Source organism: Pseudopodoces humilis, chromosome 4, assembly GCF_049639895.1.
Source record: "Pseudopodoces humilis isolate 2021_Gansu_Grassland_sample_001 chromosome 4, ASM4963989v1, whole genome shotgun sequence".
NCBI classification, from domain to species: Eukaryota; Metazoa; Chordata; class Aves; order Passeriformes; family Paridae; genus Pseudopodoces; species Pseudopodoces humilis.
Window position 1 is genome coordinate 12,657,613 of NC_142203.1, and position 16,745 is coordinate 12,674,357.

At 45.8% G+C, this 16,745-nt stretch overlaps 1 protein-coding gene across 2 annotated transcripts; it reads left to right on the forward strand.

The window, feature by feature from the left end:
* Positions 1-371: 371 nt before the first annotated feature.
* PGAP4 (post-GPI attachment to proteins GalNAc transferase 4) lies at positions 372-14,890 on the forward strand. 2 transcript variants are annotated; one of them, XR_015772408.1, is made up of 3 exons: positions 376-576; positions 991-1,120; positions 1,227-1,988. XR_015772408.1 is itself a non-coding variant. In XM_014262642.2 (2 exons), the coding sequence occupies exon 2, from the start codon at positions 10,935-10,937 to the stop codon at positions 12,156-12,158; it is 1,224 nt and encodes a 407-aa protein (XP_014118117.2). In that variant the 5' UTR covers positions 372-576; positions 10,863-10,934; the 3' UTR covers positions 12,159-14,890. The 2 variants fall into 2 exon arrangements, 1 of the variants encoding a protein (XP_014118117.2); XM_014262642.2 differs by lacking the exons at positions 991-1,120; positions 1,227-1,988 and adding an exon at positions 10,863-14,890 and having other exon boundaries at positions 372-576.
* The last annotated feature ends 1,855 nt before the right edge of the window (positions 14,891-16,745 follow it).

Sequence of the window (16,745 nt, forward strand, 5' to 3'; positions counted from 1 at the left end):
TCGAGTTTTCGGGGCCCCGGTGATCCTCCCCTCTCGGGAGTGAGGCGAGGGGTCCGGAGCATCCAGCAGGTCCCAGCGGGGGAGGGCAGTGCCCCAGAGGCGCGGAAGCTGGCGGGGACACCCGGCAAAAGTGACATCGGGCAGAGGGGACACCGAGCAATAGTGACACGGTGGTTGGAGAGGGCTGGGGGAGCTGCCCTGCTCCGGCGGCTGTCCCGGCGCTTCCGAAGGAGAAAAGAATGAGGAGCTCCGGCTGCGCAGCCGCCCCCGCCCCAGGCGGCCTCCTGGGGCTCGGGATTTACTCCTGGAACCTGCTTTCAGGAACCGCCCCCTTCACGGTGTGCGGTGACCCGCTCCGGCCATCTCCCCTTCCTCTCCTTCCTTGAGCAGCCGTGTGCTGGCGGGGTCACATGCTTGGTCTTTGGTGCCTTTAATCCCACCCTCAGCGCCCGAGAGGGAGGAGAGAAATTCGCGGAAGAGAAGTGAGCCACACGCCGAGAGCAGGATCCCGGTGGGAGAGGAGCTGCGTGCGGGAGGGAGGCAGGAACGGCCGGGCGGGGCTGCCCAGCGGATCGGGTAAATCTGCCACACGGATCGGGTAAATCTCCCGCTGGGATCGGGCTGTCCCGGGGGGATGCTTCCCCTTCCCATGCGGGGGATAAAGGGGAGGTGCACGGAGGCTGCGGGAGCAGGGGAACGGGGGAGCCACGAAGTTATGGCTGATGAGCGGCCACAGCTGCTTATCAGGGCTGGGCTTGGCTGCTGTGGCTGCGGCACCCGAGCCAGCAGGGAAGTGGAAGCTCTCCAGGGATCGAGGAGATGTTTCTGTGCTTGCTCCGGCCATGTGCCTGTACATGGTGACGAGCAGGAGGACAAGTAGCCAGAGCCTGGCCGCGCCTCAAGAAACGGCCCTTCACTTGGGTTAAGTGGAATTCTTAAGGGAACGGGGAAAAGGCAGCCAACTTCTGCTCCGTGTTTGGTGCCATCCAGGGGAACCCTCGCCCGAGGTAGAAGCGTGGCCAGAATCTCTCCGGTCTGAAATCCGGGCAAGGAGATGAGGACTGGGCACACTGAAATGCCCTCGGTGTCTGCTGTCCTGCAAGGAGGGCAGAGAGTGGAGGTGGGATCAGCTTTTCTTATCTAAAGCCCTCTCCTCTTAGACCATCACCACTGAGGTAACTGCTATTAATCCTGTGCTTTACGGGTTACCTTGTGCTACCTGGCAGCTCTCCTGAAGGGAATGAGGAACACCTAAGCAACCCAATGGCCGAAGTCGCTGACATTTAGAATCAAAGGCTGTTGAGAAAATCTGCAGTTGTGCTGTGATGCAGCAAAACATGAAACTATGCTGATGTACACTACCGGTTCCTGGGCTGGCTTCTCTCCTGCTGTCACTGAGAAAGTAATTTATGCACAACCACTAGGGCACATGAGGTTCAGCAAGTATTTGCAAACACAAAAGCCAGGAGAGACACTCTCCTGCACATGTGAAATCTGCTGCTTGCTTTCTTGTCTGTCCAACAAGGGCATTACAAATCATAACACAGATTATTTTTCAGCACCTGCACTTACCTCATTTTCTCCCTGTGGGGCTCAAGCAGATCACCAGGACCCCCCAGAACCAGGGCATTCCATTCACCACTCCTTCCAAAGCAGGATAAACAATCTGGTTCATATGTTGTGGGGGAGGGGAGGAAGAGGGTGTATATTCCTCAGGCACAAGTGCTGAATATAGAAAAGTCAGCAGTTTAACAATAGTAGAGAGTGTCTTCAAAGAGGAGTGCTTTTTATCAGTATGACTAAACATTTTTCTTTCAAACAGAGGTTTGAATCACGATACTCTGTGTACACTTTTAAATTTTGATTGTTACATAGACTGTCCCAACTGGATATTTTCAGCTTTGTCATCAAAGGCCTTTGTTCACAAATTCTATTTCCTTATTCCTGTACTTTATTCTTCACAGTCATAAACGAACGACATGCTACAATGTCTGCAGTGTTAGCAGCCATCACTGCATCTGTTTCCTTCTCTCTCCCTCTCCCCCCATTCATATGCTCACAACTCTGCTGGCACAAGTGAATTTTTAAGAGAATTCATCATTGTGGGGATAACAAAAAAGGTTTAATAATGATTAGATGATGATCAAATGATACTTAATGACAAATAAATTGCAAATGGTGATGAAGGAATAATTAAATTATAATTCAATAATTTAACAATAATTAATAATTAAGCTATAATGAAATGCTAATTGAACCATGTTTTAGTTTCTGATTTCAACAATGATTTAAACCATGATTAGTTGCTGCTACACTTCTACACCTAAAGCTATAGCTGGATATATCAATGCCATGAACATACAGTATACAAAATATACAATTTCAATGCAAAATGTGTTACCTTACTATACACATCAGGTATAAGGGGGTCTCAGCCTCCAGTAATGTCCTTGAGCAATGTCCCAGCTCACAGGGAGGTCTCCACCAGGCCACACAGGCAAGCTCTGTGGGCTCACAGGGGCCACAGGAATCTACAGCCTATAGTGACTGAGGTAGCCAAGAGCTCTTTGGTATAGGTGCAGGGGTGCAGCTGTAGCAGCTCCAGTTTTGTCTAATCCTGGCTCAGGCTGGTACCTTTAGCTCCTGTAAAACATGGCCTAGACACCTGAATTCCTGGGAAGACATGCCTGGCACAGTCACAGAATGGGGCAGCTTGGAAGTAACCACAGTGGGTCATCTACTCCCTGCTCCAGCAGGTTCATTCCAAGGCCCATTGCACAGGATTGTGTCCAGGTTCTGGAATATCTCCAGTGAAGGAGACTCCATGGCCTCTCTGGGCAATCTCTTCAGTGCTCAGTCACTGCACAGGGAAATTCTTCCTCACATTCAGGTGGAGCTTCCCAGACATCAGTTCCTGCCTGTTCCTCTTGTCCCACTGCTGGGCCCCACAAGGGTCCATCCTCCTCCCTGCAGACACTGACAGACATAGATCAGGTCCCCTCGCAGCCATCTCTCATCAAGGCTGAGCAGCCCCAGCTCCCTCAGCCTTTCCTCATAGGAGAGATGCTCCAATCCCTTCATCATCTTCACAGGTAGCTTTTTCTCCAAAAGTAAATGGAAGGGGGTTTGAAATGTGGTTGGCAGACCAACAAATGGTCACAGGGGTGGTGCCACAGGCAGGGGTCCGGCTTGGACTATAGGATGTACTTGGATAAACCTCTTGGGACTGTTGGAGTCCTTCTGACACAGGGAGAATTTCAGTGATGGGCTTGCCAAGTTGTTGAGGGTCTTAACTTAAAGCTGCTGTGGGAGGGGAACTTCAGGCCTTTCAGTTTAAAGCCAAGTCTAGTAAGAGATGCCCTGAACATAGGGAGGGATCACAGATCAACAGGAGGGCACCTGAATGGCAGCACAAAGGAATTCCAGCCACTCCAGTCACTTCTTTGCCTTTATCAGAGTCCAACTTACCTGCCTCTGTGCAAAGGCATGGGGAATGAATACAGGCAGCTGGACTCACTGGCACACCTGCAGGACTGCCAGCTCCTTGGCATCATGGCAATGTGCTGGGGTGGCTTCTGGGACTGGAGTGGTGGAATGGAAGGATACAGAATCTTTAGCAAGTGGGGGAGATGAGGAGGGGTCACTCTATATGTCAGTGACCAGCTGGAGTGAATGGAGCTCTGCCCAGGGATGGATGAGGAGCTGTCCAAGAGATGGCGAGTCAGGATTAAGGGAGGACAGGGACAGGTGACTGTTTTGTGGACTTTGCTACAGGCCACCCCACCAGGATGACTGAGTGGATGAGTCGCTCTGTAGACAGATAGGAGCAACCTTGTGATCACAAGCCCTGCTTCTCTTGGGGCATCTCACCCACCTGTCACACCTAACAGAATCACAGCTAGCTCCTCCAAAGTCACTGCCTTAAGTCTTTGTGTTACCTTGCAGAACTCTTCTCAGGCTACTCTCCATTCCCACTTTATCTGATCTACCTGACTGCTTGGTAGCAACAGAGGGAGCATTGCTTTCCCATGGGATTGCCCTGCAGGGAGGCAGACAGGTGAAATGACCTCCATTCAGGTTTATGTGACAGAGGAAAATTAATATACACGAGAGACAATACAGAAGTTGGGGACATAATGATAATCACTATATATTGAGTTCACAGTCTCTTTCACTGGTGGCATAGTCTTATTCTCTCAGTTCAAACAAATGGGGAAAGTGTCCTTCAGCTGCTACATCTGTGTCCCTCCTTAGTTCAGTAGCTTTCAAACTGTGTATCATGGATTTCTAGGGATTTATGAACAACCTGTAAAAGTTAACTCCAGTCCAATGAGAATAGCAAACTAACCTATGAGAAAATTTACATTCAAGTTTTAATTCTGCAGTTTCTGGTGTTACCTAACTGGACATGGTTACACCCTGCATATTTGTGCATTTTTACTGTTCCAATAAGTGCTTAAATTCATCTCCTTGGACAGCAGAGGTCTGTATGTTCACTGGCAGGCTCTGAGGAATGGCACATCAAAACAGACAGCAGTGCCTTCAATTTCTATCTCATGCATCACATAACTTGCAAAAGGCCAATTCCTCTGCCCCTTCTCTTATACTTCAAGCTGTCATTAATCTGTTAACTGTGACAGTGTCACACCTTTAGTACACAGACCATAAGAAACAGAAGTTCTAAGGGAGCTGAGAGATTAAGTGCAGCAGCCCTGATTTTGCCTGGTTTATCTGATGATAAAATTATAGATTACACTCATAATCTACGGACAACGTAAGAACAATTGCTTTCAGCAGAGGAGGTGAGAGATGTATTTGGTACTGTCATGGAGTTACTTTACCTTTAAGAAAGTTTAAGTTGCTGGGAACTGCCTGGCGTCTTTTCTCCTGACCAATTATCGGTCATTGCTGAGAATTGACAGCAGTTTAGGCCATTGAAAATTGGGATCAACTTGTGAACCCTACCTTAAAGTGTAAAACCAGAGCTCTCTTGGTTCTCTTTGTTTCCTGGCTGGGAAGGGCGGCAGAGCTCCAGGCTTCCCGCTCCCTGCCCAGGCCATGCGGCTGGGCGGGGACTGGGCTGGGCCCAGCGTCTCCCGGCCGGGAGATGCGGGCCCTGCGGAAAAAGTTTTCTCTGGGCTCCGGCCAGGCCGGGCCGAGCCGATCTCTGGCTCGGCTGCAGGTTTTTTGCTGTAACTAAATTCAGAAAAGAAACTGCTGAGTGAAGAAGGAGAGAGGCTCTGGACCTGCAGCGGGCTGGGCGCGGCGACTACACTCTCCGGAGCAGCCATGAGGAACTTTCCATCGCAGACGGCTCCAGCTCCTGCACCGGCCGAGGCCACAGAACTACCTACAACAGCCTGGGCAAGATTTTAACTCTTTCATTTCCCAGATGAGACTTGCGGATTAATCTTTTTATCCAGAGAGAGAAAAAGAGAGCGATCAACATGAAAAGAGACTTTATAAACTACCAGTGACAGGAAAGAAAAGAAGCTTCAGAAAAGGTAGAGAATTAAGAAGATGCTTTAATTAAGCTGAAATATCTTTCTGTTAAAACTATGGAAATGGACAATAAGGTCTTGAAAACACTCCTTTAATTCATGACAGTAAATAGGGAGGAATAGAGTGTTCAAAGTGTAAATTTTGAGTAAAAAGGTAGAGTAATTATGGTACAGTGAAGTGCTGGAAGATTTGAAGCCTTGAGAGGCAATGAGAAAACTGTTTTCTAGTGAAGCTCACAGAAACAGATGAAGAAGACTTTTTGCCTTTGAATAACTTATCCTTAAAAATGCCATCCCTAGACTCATGGCCCATACACACTTCAGAGTGATGTGAAAATGGGAGGAGTGGGCTCTAATAACAGCAGTTCTGGGCAGCTAACATTAGGGCAATGGAAAACTATAACAAAAAATAGTTTTTCTTGTGAGAAACTCCATAAATTAACAGGAAGAAACTTCTGTTTCTCTATAAAGACTGGTGAAAAGACTGTAGCAAGAATTGGGACTGTTTTAACCATCAAAGTTCCAAAGTTTTTGTCTCTTTTGTCATGTGAACAAGGGAATAGTGGGTAGACTGGGGATGAAAAGGTTTTTCTGGAAGTTTATTCTGGTGTTCTTATTGTAGTTTGTCAATAAACTTTTCTTTTTTTTTCCTTTTAAGTTTTATGCCTGTTTTGCTCTTGTTCTAATCCATATCTCACAGCAAGAAATAAGTAATTTTCTTAGTTATTGGTTTAAAACCACGACAGGTACTTGCCAGTAAAATGTGATCAAAGAACAGCTACTGGTCTCTTACCATTAAGGTTCCCCTGAGTGTTTTTAGCAGCACAGCTCTTCCTGGGGTGGTTTGTATTTTCTAGGAAGCCCAACTCCCGGTTTGGCACAGAGGTGCAATGATCAGATCTGTGGATTCTTGGCCTTTACTGGACACTGCTGTTGTCAACAGGGACCTGCCACATTGCAGAAATATTATCTGGCACCTGACCTACTGAAAGCTTTCAGAAAACAAGAGTTGCAGATGAGAAAAGCTGGACATCTGGCCCAGTAATAGGGATCAGGGCACGGCAGGGACCTCCTGTTTTGGAATTTGAGGATATCTGTACATTCCCTATCAGCATGTCTGTATGTTACAGGACATCCTTATGGCTCCTTGGAAGCCTCCACTGGCTTCCTCAGATTCAAGGAGGATGTTTCTCACAGCACCACAAAGGCCCTGTCTGTGCCAGAGAGGGTTCATCAGCAGAGGAACTGGTCCTGAGCTGGCAGCTCACCTGCATGGTGCTAGACTGGGGCAGAGAAAAGCTTTTCACACAAAAGTTTCAGGTTGGGTGCTGCTATAGGGTCAACACGCAAGTGAAAGGTACCACTCGTGTGAACACCATTTCTCCCACCACTGCTATGGCCCAGGTGGGACTGTGACAGTCCATGACATTTCGATAACATTTTCCAAGAGCCTGCCTTTGTCTCCTTCTTTCATCCCTTTGTAGAGAAATGACTCTATGGCTCTGACCACATGACTTAATCCAGCTGTTTTTATGTTAGGAAAGAAGTGGCTTTTCCCACTGACACTGAGAAGAAGTATAGATAGGAAAAAAGAAGTAATTTAATACTGTAATTGTACAGGAATAGTTTTGTCTCATGGTGCAGGAAGTAGAAGGCAGATGGTCTCTCTTCTATCAGCTATCCAGGAACTTAAAATTTGCAGCTTTGCAACATATAAGAAGCTTTGTTCGAGGAGCACCTCTCAGTGGAGAGGAGTTTAAAGCAGACAGAAAATCAGCTTTCTCTTTTAAAGCACAAGCACAGCAGACACTGCTCTGCACCCCAAAGAGTACATTACTTATTTTTCTACTTTCCTCAGTGTGCAAAGAGATGAGTTTTCCTGAACAGTGTAATTCAGCCAGGTAATTAGGGGACTAATGAAGATATGATATAGATTTGGAATTAAGTGTTTTTGGAAGGAATCTTCAGCATGAGAATCTAAGAAAAAAAACAAGCTAAATCTACAGTTTTATATCACCACAGCTTTTAGGTGTCTTTAAGCAATGGCTCAGTTCTACAAAGAACATGTAAATCTGGCCTCCACTGCAAGTATTTGTATGGTTGCAAAGCAGTTATTATTCAGGTTTAATAAAGCAGGGGTTTTTAAGGCACTATAAAATCCAAATCTGATTCTTGCTTTTCTCCTCAGACTTTTTTCTTTTCTGTCTGAAATGCTACTTGCTTGAAAAACAAACAAGATGTTTTTCCCTCTAGAAAGGGAAAAAAATGAAAATTATGATACAAAGAGCTCCTGAAAACTGTCTCCTCTGAAATCTGAACCATCCTAGTGGCTAGAAAACAGCCTTAGCATAAATTCTGGATTGAAATCCTGCAGAGCAAGCTTCACCTCTGCGGAAGTAAGAATTTTTTAATCCATATTTTGAACTCTCAGGTTCCCAGTGTTACAGACAAAAGGTGGGAAAGAGGTCAGTCTCTTCCTTCTCTTCTAGATTCTTCAGCTTGTTTTTCACATTAATTGCAGTATTTGACCTTTAATACATTCCTGAGCATTTTTAGCCTCTGTGGTTATTTCACTGCCCAGTGAAAACAGCCTTTTCGTCAGCAGACAGAGTGACAAAGAGAGTGACTATCAGTATGAGTGTGAACAGCTCAGGGAGCAAAGGAAGATGTGAAGAGTAGAGGTAGTCTCTGTGTGTGATTGCTGTTTTGTTGGGGCTCCCTGAGTTGCAGAGCCAGAATAAGAGCGCTAAGATCTTGAATTCTGTTACTGGGGAAGGGAAGCCAGGGTTAAATGATAACACTTGGAATTATGACACAGTGACCTGCATGGGTAGCTTCCAGTCCTGTGTGCTTTTCCAGGGGAAGCTGGAGCCAGGAGGTACCTCCAGAGTGGGTGGTGCTCACCTGCACCACCTCATCAGCTGTGCCCTGAGGTGGGAGCTGGGACACCAGCAGGTGGAGTCCCCACACTACTTTCCCAGCACTGTCGGGCTTTGGACTCAGTGTGAGTCCACTTGCAGGGACCTGGGACATGAGCCTTGAACAACATGGGTTGCAGAAGAGCAAGATGTCAAGTAGAACTTACTTGATTTATCCCATGAAGCTGTAGCTCCCCTCAGCTCTGCTGGCCACTAGGGAGGACAAGACAACCAATTTTCTCTCTTCAGATGGTGTGACGGAAGGAGATCTCTTTCTGGGATGAGCATTATGATCATAGAATCATAGGATGGTTTGAGTTGGAAGGACCTTAAAAAACAGCTAGTTCCAGCCCCCCTGCCCGATGCCACTCACTAGACCAGTTTGCTCCAATAATTATTAATGAAGAAATGCTCAAAGAGATATTACTTGTGCTTCAATATATATCCCAAAATCTCATTGCCAGCTAATAGGTTTTATAGCTCAGAGCTTCAGCATAGCTGGAAGATGAAAAGTAAACTTTATTTATAGAACTGAACTACCTTGTTGTTTTCCTTTTCTCACTGTGGTCCTCACTTTAAAGTCTGGAGGCTGGCTCAGAGACAGTGCGCACAATGATGCTTGAATCAAGACAAGGCTCAATAGTGTGAGCTGTACAATATGGTTCTGCATGTTTGTGTTCTCTTAATGCTTGTGGCAGTTTAGCTGGAAGGCCCAGGATTTTGGATGAATAAATGCATTTAAATGTTAGATCTTTGCACTGGTGGATTTCAGGTCTTCACATCCTGAATCCTCAGGACTTGGATCTAGCAGCTGAAGTGCAGCCATCACCTTTAAGACCTTTACAAAGTTCATTCATGCAATTTAATGCAGAATTTGTGCAACAGGATTATGTAACTAGACAGGAAAAGAAAGCTATATGGGGAGAAACTTCAGATTCTCATGCATCAGCATTTAAATCTGTTCTCAATTTAATTACACTGAATCTTGTCTTGAGCCCTAAGAGAGCACTGATGCCACAGTCTGTCTAAGGATGGTTTGAGATCTCACAGCATGAGCTGCCTGTTCTCTAACAAATATTTGGAATAACTCTTGTATATTTTGCATTAATCTTGTTAAAAGGCCTTTCATAGACAGTCACATTCCCATATGGCAAAAATGTTCTAATAACGGTAAAAACAGCAAATCTGTGACCTCTGTAAAGAAGGCAGTTCTGAAGTATCCCCAGAACCAGATCTTCCTCCTTGTCCTTCAAGTATTTTCTTGTACAAGATCCATTTTTCTGAGACAGAGGAGAAAAGCCACGATTTTTTCCATCCACCCAGCTTTGCTTAGGCTGCTTCAGATGACAGTGCAGAAAAGGATGAAGACTAATGTTTTGGTCTGGAACCACCATTTGATGATCAGAACTTACTGAAGGCAGAAGGTTAAAACCTCAGTGAGGGGAATATGAGTAACTCAGTTCTTAGGGAGAGGGAATAGGAAATTAAAGGGAGAATGAAACGACAGATTAAAAGTGAGACTACTGACATAAGAGAATTCGTCTGACCAGCCTAATTGCCCTGATTTTGCGTAAGCTTCTGTCAGCCAGGCTGTGAGGTGTTCAGGGCAGCCAGAGAAGCAGATATGGTAAAATCTAACTTCTGTGAAGGTGGATGTTTGCTTAAAGTGAATGTGTATACCAAAAAATTACATATTTATGTGACTGCTTCAGTTTAAAATTAAAGGCATATATTCTAAGTTGCATACTTTTAAATATGAGATATGAATCAATGTCTCAATTACAACATGTTCATGTTGCTATTCCCATGTATTTCACAGGTTCTAGAGAGGAGGAGACATCTGAGAAAAACAGATAGACACACACATTACCCTTAGCATACACAAGCCCTCAGTGAATAAATTGGTGTCTTTGTTAAATGGCTTCACATTCTGGAGAGTGAAAAAACACACATTTGGAAGTGTGTGAGCAGTAGGAGGGAAGTATGTGCCTCCAAAGAGGTAAAAGTTTGTCTCTCCAATATGTGATAGACTAGCATACAAGAGATCTGGCTTTGCTTTGTTGCTGTGATCTAGACATTACTATGTCAGTGTCACCATACAGGGGTACCTAAGTTCTGTGCCTTTAACAGAATAGGATTTCCACACATCCTACATCCACCTTGCCTGTTGTTGCATGTTTGAAGCACAGTAACAAACACACAAAGTCCTTTTGAGCTAGGTTAGATCAGAGCTCCTATGTGCTAAAAAGGCCTCAGGGGTCCTTTGCTGGAAGCTAAGTTTGGCTCATCTGTCCTCAACCTCCCAGGACTATTCTGTGATACCTCCACCTCAAGGGATTCCACAGAGGCCTTGTATGTTAGCTTACTCAGAGACTAGTCCCCGGCTTTCAATTTCCTTTGTCAGTTCCTATTTCAGTAACCATCCTTTTTTCTTCCTTTCTAGGCTTGCACAACCTGTGCAGTTTTGGCAGCAATGGCCCCAGAGAGGGACGCATTGAAGTGAAGGATTGAGGGCATGAGCAGTACAGGAGTGCCCTCCTTCTGCAGCATTATGTTAAACCGAGCCTGGCAGCTCTGTGGGAAGTGGTGCCGTTGGTCCAGCCCTTTCATCCATCTCCTCACCCTGACTGTGGTGACTTTTGCTGTGCTGGCACCTTTGATCTGCCACCGGCTCCTCCACTCTTACTTCTACCTGCGGCGCTGGCACCTGAACCCCATGAGCCAGGAGTTCCTGGAACAGAACCAGCAGGAGGGCCAGGATGCCCTCCATTATTTTGAGAAGATGCAGATGCCAAATGCCTCTCAGGCGTCTGGTAGTGAAGCCTTCCAGCCCTTGCTGCTGATCACCATTATCACTGTGCAGAGGCGGAATGATTTCCACTACGTCTTGCAAGTGGCCTCCCACTTCCACCGCCTCCTCCAGAAATGTGGGGCGCGTTGCCAGAGCCACCGCATGCTCCTCTGTAATGTGGAGTCAGACCCCAGCATCCATCAGGATGTCAGGCTGCTGAGCAGCCTCTTTCCTATGGTCAGTCGTGACAGAACTGGAGAGAATCCTGACCCCAGCCTCAACCAGTTTGAGAAGGAGAAGCAGGACTATGTCTTCTGCCTTGAGCAGTCACTGTTGGTGTACAACCCAGAGTACATCCTCCTTGTGGAAGATGATGCCGTGCCAGAGGAGGAGATATTTTCTGTCTTGCAGCACCTCTTCTTGGCCCGGTTCTCCAAGCCCTACCTCAGAGACGCTCTCTACTTCAAGCTGTACCATCCTGAGAGGCTCCAACACTACTTCAACCCTGAGCCCATGAGGATCCTGGAGTGGCTGGGCCTGGGCATGTTCCTGGGGCCGGTGCTGACCTTTGCATACTGCTGGGCCGCAAGGCGAGCGGGCCCCAGCTGGTGCCTGGTGGTGTTCTTCGCCCTGTACAGCATGGCCCTGTCAGAGCTGGTGGGGCGGCACTATGGGCTGGAGCTGCGCCGTCTGCACCCCGCACTCTACAACGTGGTGCCAGCCAGTGAGTGCTGCACACCCGCCATGCTCTTCCCTGCTGCCTCTGCCCGCCGGGCCTCAGAATACCTGCAGGGGCTGCACTGCCGCCAGGGCTTTGCCAAGGACACTGCCCTCTACTCGCTGCTGCGGGGCAAGGGCGAGAACGCCTTTGTGGTGGAGCCCAACCTGGTGCGGCACGTGGGGATGTACTCCAGCCTCCGACTGAACAGCAACCCAAAACTGCTGTGAGCTGCTCCTGCCTTGCCACACAAAAAACACCCAGGTCACTTGCCATGGGCAGAGGAATAGTGTGCAGACTTGCATTCTGTGCTGCTTGCAATGGGCATCCTGTGTCTCCACGTGGACAAAGAATAACTCTCTCTAAAACTACAAGTTTTCTTAAAAAATCAGCCTATGTACATTCAGACCCTATTTAGTATAAATTTTGAACTAATCACCATGCATCACCTGGGAGAGGAGTGGAGGATTCCAGCGCACTCTCTCTTAGCCATTCCCAAAGAAAAGCCTACACACCAACATGCACAGCTTTCCTGCCTACTCTCCTGAACAGTGGTTACAAAAATCCTTGCCTTAGGACAGCAAAAATTTTGGACAAAGTGAATGTTTCGAATTCAAGCTAATGAGGAGGGAAAGGGCTTATTTCCCCATCCTTACTAAGGTCTGATCTTTGACCTGTCTTTGCTCCAAAGTTGTGGTTTTGAGCAGACCTTCAAAAGCAGAAGTGGTTTGCAGGAACTTTCCCACAAATTCTGCCTAGATTCTTCAAATTGATGAAGTCTCTTTAGTTGCTGTCTCCCTATCTACACCTCCACCATTCCCACTTCTTTTGCTTCCATCTGAGGCTTTAAAATGCAAAACCTCTGCTGCCTATTGAAGGTCATCTCTGGGAGTTGGGATAGGAAAACAGAATCACAGCCACTGGTGTCACACCGATGGGTCAGAAATGCACATTTTCATTGATACATGACACACATTGTACACAATGATTGCTGTGTTGGTGAGGATCATCACTCATTGTACTGGCTCCATTAAGAAAGGTTTTATCAACCACTGAGTGAATTTATCCATTTATCCATCAACATGAATTTACCTTGACTTTCCCTCAGTACAGAGACAAATGAAGACTAGATCTGTGCTAAATAGGTGCTGTTGTTGTGCAAGATCCTTGTTCATTCTGGAGCTGTAATTCACAGCTCAGCTGGAGTGGTTCATTCACTTCTCCTGGCAGAAAGCAAAATACCTGTGGGAAACAAAGACAGCTGTTCATAAGAACAAGCAACAATAGCACAGCACATCAAAGGGTCACTCTGACAGTGATTGTGTGTCCTTGTCGTTAGGTATCTGGGATAGGTACTTTGTACGAGGGCAGTGGGCACAGTTAAATATAAATCTCTTGCAGATGACAAGAGATCTCATACTGAATGAAAACAGGCAAAAATTTGGTATATCTGATGAAAGGCCCAGTGGCTTTAATGAGCTTTGAATCAAATTCACTTTGAAGTGGCATTTGGTTGAATTATTTTTAAAACTACATTCCTTCCTCTGGAATGAACCAAGTAAATATTTTTTGTTGAGTTTAATCAGTGGGAGTTGTTTGGGTTTTTCTTTTTGGTAATAGAAGGGCTTTGCTTTGAATTTTCTTCTCCCAGCTCTCTTCCAGGTGATTTATGCCTTATTATCTTAACAAGTCTGGTTATAGGTGAGAAATACCTAAAACTCCTGAGAGATGAAACCAAAGAAAATGGCAACCCTCAGCACAGTGGGTATCAGTTACCCAGAACAAAGGCACAGTGCAGTTAGCTGAGAAACAGCATCACAGCAGTGCTTTGCTCTCCAGTGTTACAGTACATGTCGCAACAAGACCCCAGAGAGCGACCTGCATCTCTGAGCTCAGAGCACACTGTAGAAAATGCTGATGATTTAAGACAAAGGGATGGGTTCTCGTTTGGCAATCTGACAATGGGTTTATTGAAGAGCACAGCCTTGAATAGGTTCAGGGATGAGAACCAAGGAATGGGCTAAGGGCACAGGGTTAAATGAGGGGCAAAAGGGGCAGATCTGAGGGTCAAGGTCCAACAAGGACAAGGGAAAGTGGTGCAGGGAAGTGGCTAAAGACCAGGAGAACCAAGGGGATAACGGGTGGAACAATGCAGCAGAACAGAGCCAGTGGGGATTAAGGGAAGGAAGAGCATTCTAGGAAGGGTACATTAATGGTAAACAGGGGCTGAACAAGGGTGACATCAATCCCTACACACTATCAGAACACTAGAACCCAAAAGGCACCAATATGTGACTGCAAAATGCCCATGGAAGGGGGGCCTTTTCTTACTGTATTCTAGAGGGGCATCTCTCCCCTTTTGCCTCTGCTCCTCCAGGGCTGAGGTATGTCCACCCTGGTGGCAGACACCTGGGCCTCCACACTCCAGTAATCAGCTGGATACTTCTAGAATATCTTTGGAAATTAGAGTGAGTAAAAACTGCTTGTGGGTTCTGTGCCATTCCAAAGGTAAGGCCTTTAGGCCTCCTGGCAGAGGACACCGGAAGAATGGCACAGTCAAAAACACATTTTGTTCCCAGCTGCTGAAAGCCCTGGAGATGCCAGGGAAGTCACACAGTGGCAGGTGGGCAAATCTCTCCTCTGGCTTCACTGCCATGGGGTTTGGGTGTCAGGATTTTAGTGTCACTGTATATTTACTCCACCAAGTGCCTGCACATACACCTGGTTTCTGTATCTTTAGATACAGATACATGTGTACATCTTTAGATAGATACATGTGAATGTTTTGGTGCAGTGGGCTTGCTCTTCTCTCTTTTATATCTTTATACTGTATAAATCCAGGACAACGCTCTGTTCTTTCCATTCATACTCATTCTTGCCTTAGAAAATGTCACAGCAAGAAATGTGACAAGCAATGGAAAAAGGAAGAGGGGAAAGCAAGCAAGAAAGCAAGCAAGATAGAAGCCGTATCCAGTTTATAAATGTTTTTATGTGGGGAAATGATTTATCCATTTTTCTCAAAGTTATTTTCCTGCTTGTCCAGTTTTACATGCAGTCGTGGGTTGGACAGAAATCATTATTCGAGTCCTCTCTTGATCATCCGACAAACTGCCTGTTTTATTCTTTAGAACCTACTTATATAGTCGGTTCAAAACTCCTGCATCTAGATAATTGATTGGTTGAGGTTTTAGCACTGCCCAGCTCCTTGACCAATGACATGTCTTCTTTCTGGACTGAACATGACTGGCTGAGGTCCCTGCTTGGGTCTGAATCCAACTCATCCCTGCCCCATCCAATGATGTGTTTTACTTCTAGGCTGGTTGAATTTGGGGGTCTGGTATGGCCAAATTTATTTGGCAGCTATAATCTAGTTGCAACAGTGACAGTCCAGTAGTACTTAATTTGACATTTCAAAAGTCCAGGAGAGGTCAATAATTTCACTGAGCCTCATAGCTGAAAATTAAGAACATGAATTTAAGGCATCCCTTCTAAACTAGAAGACAATTCTCATGGCTTAAGAGGTGACAGAATTTGACTGTGAGACCAAACAATGTGCAGAGGGCTCAGGGCTTGAACCTATCATTGTGAGAGTTTCAGATAAATCAGCTGAGAACAAACTCCTTTGTGCAAGAAACGGGTTAATAAATTCTTTATGTCCTTCTGGGACAATTTTCTGAAGTTCACAAGTCACTTTTACAGCAGAGGTGCTGCTTTGCTGACCCTGCAGGGAGCTGTTCTGAGTTACTCAGTTACTTGCACAGTGCCCACCCTGCCAATGGAGCATCCCAGGAAAGGGCTCCTGCTCCTGCCTTCCAGTCTTCCACAAGCGGATTGAGTCTTGTTTCACTTTTCTGTGCTGCATGTTTTACTAGAAATTAGAAGTCAGAGAAGTGCACATCACCCTCAGAACAGAGAATGGGAAACTACCATGAATTCTTAATTCCTGTTGGATTTCATTCTGCAGCTCAAGCTAAAAATGCAGTTTCAAACACCTCAAAGCCTTTTCCCTCTTTTCTCTGAGGGGAGTGGAGCTGAATTGCCATCTCAGACTACAGAAGTTCAAAGCACAGTATTAGCTCCCTGAAATGTGGCCTGAAGAGCTTTGTTTCTTTCACTTTAAACAAACTTCATGACTATTTTTGAAACAAACAGTATGGATTTTCTTGGGTGTTAGCTCATTCCCAATGGTTTGGAGAATATTCTTCAATGCAGCAGCTGTTGCTTGCACAAGAGGAGACTTTCTTGATGGGCCATCAGCAGGACCCAAGGCTTTATTGTCCAGGACAGTTCCGGCAGAGTTACTGACTTAAACAAAAACGAGATTTGTTTCCAAAGCATGTCCAACATAAGCATGATGCCAGCAGAACACAGGGCATAAACTGACAGGTCTCTACTAGATTAGAAGTTTAAGAGGATTTTCTAACTCCAGCAGGCATCAATGTCTTAGTGAGAAGGAACTGCATTTGAAAAGAGAAAAGCCTTCCTTCCTATGGTGAGGAGCTGTGAATCACCAGACTGGGTATTTCAGCAGCAAGACTGGATTATCCAGCAATTGTCTGGATATAGTCTGAATTGTTTTTTATTTTTAATAAAGTTATTTATAAGAAAACTTTCTACAAAATAAACAACCTCTCTGTAAAAACTCTATTAATAGTCTCATCTTTCTGCATCTCCCTGTTTGTTTTCCTGATTGGCAGATCCATCTTTCCTTACCATATTTGACAGACAAAGATACTCCCATATTCATGAATTGGTACAAATATTATAATTTTGATCCAACACAACTCAAAGCAGGTCTTACTAGACCAGGTTTCTCA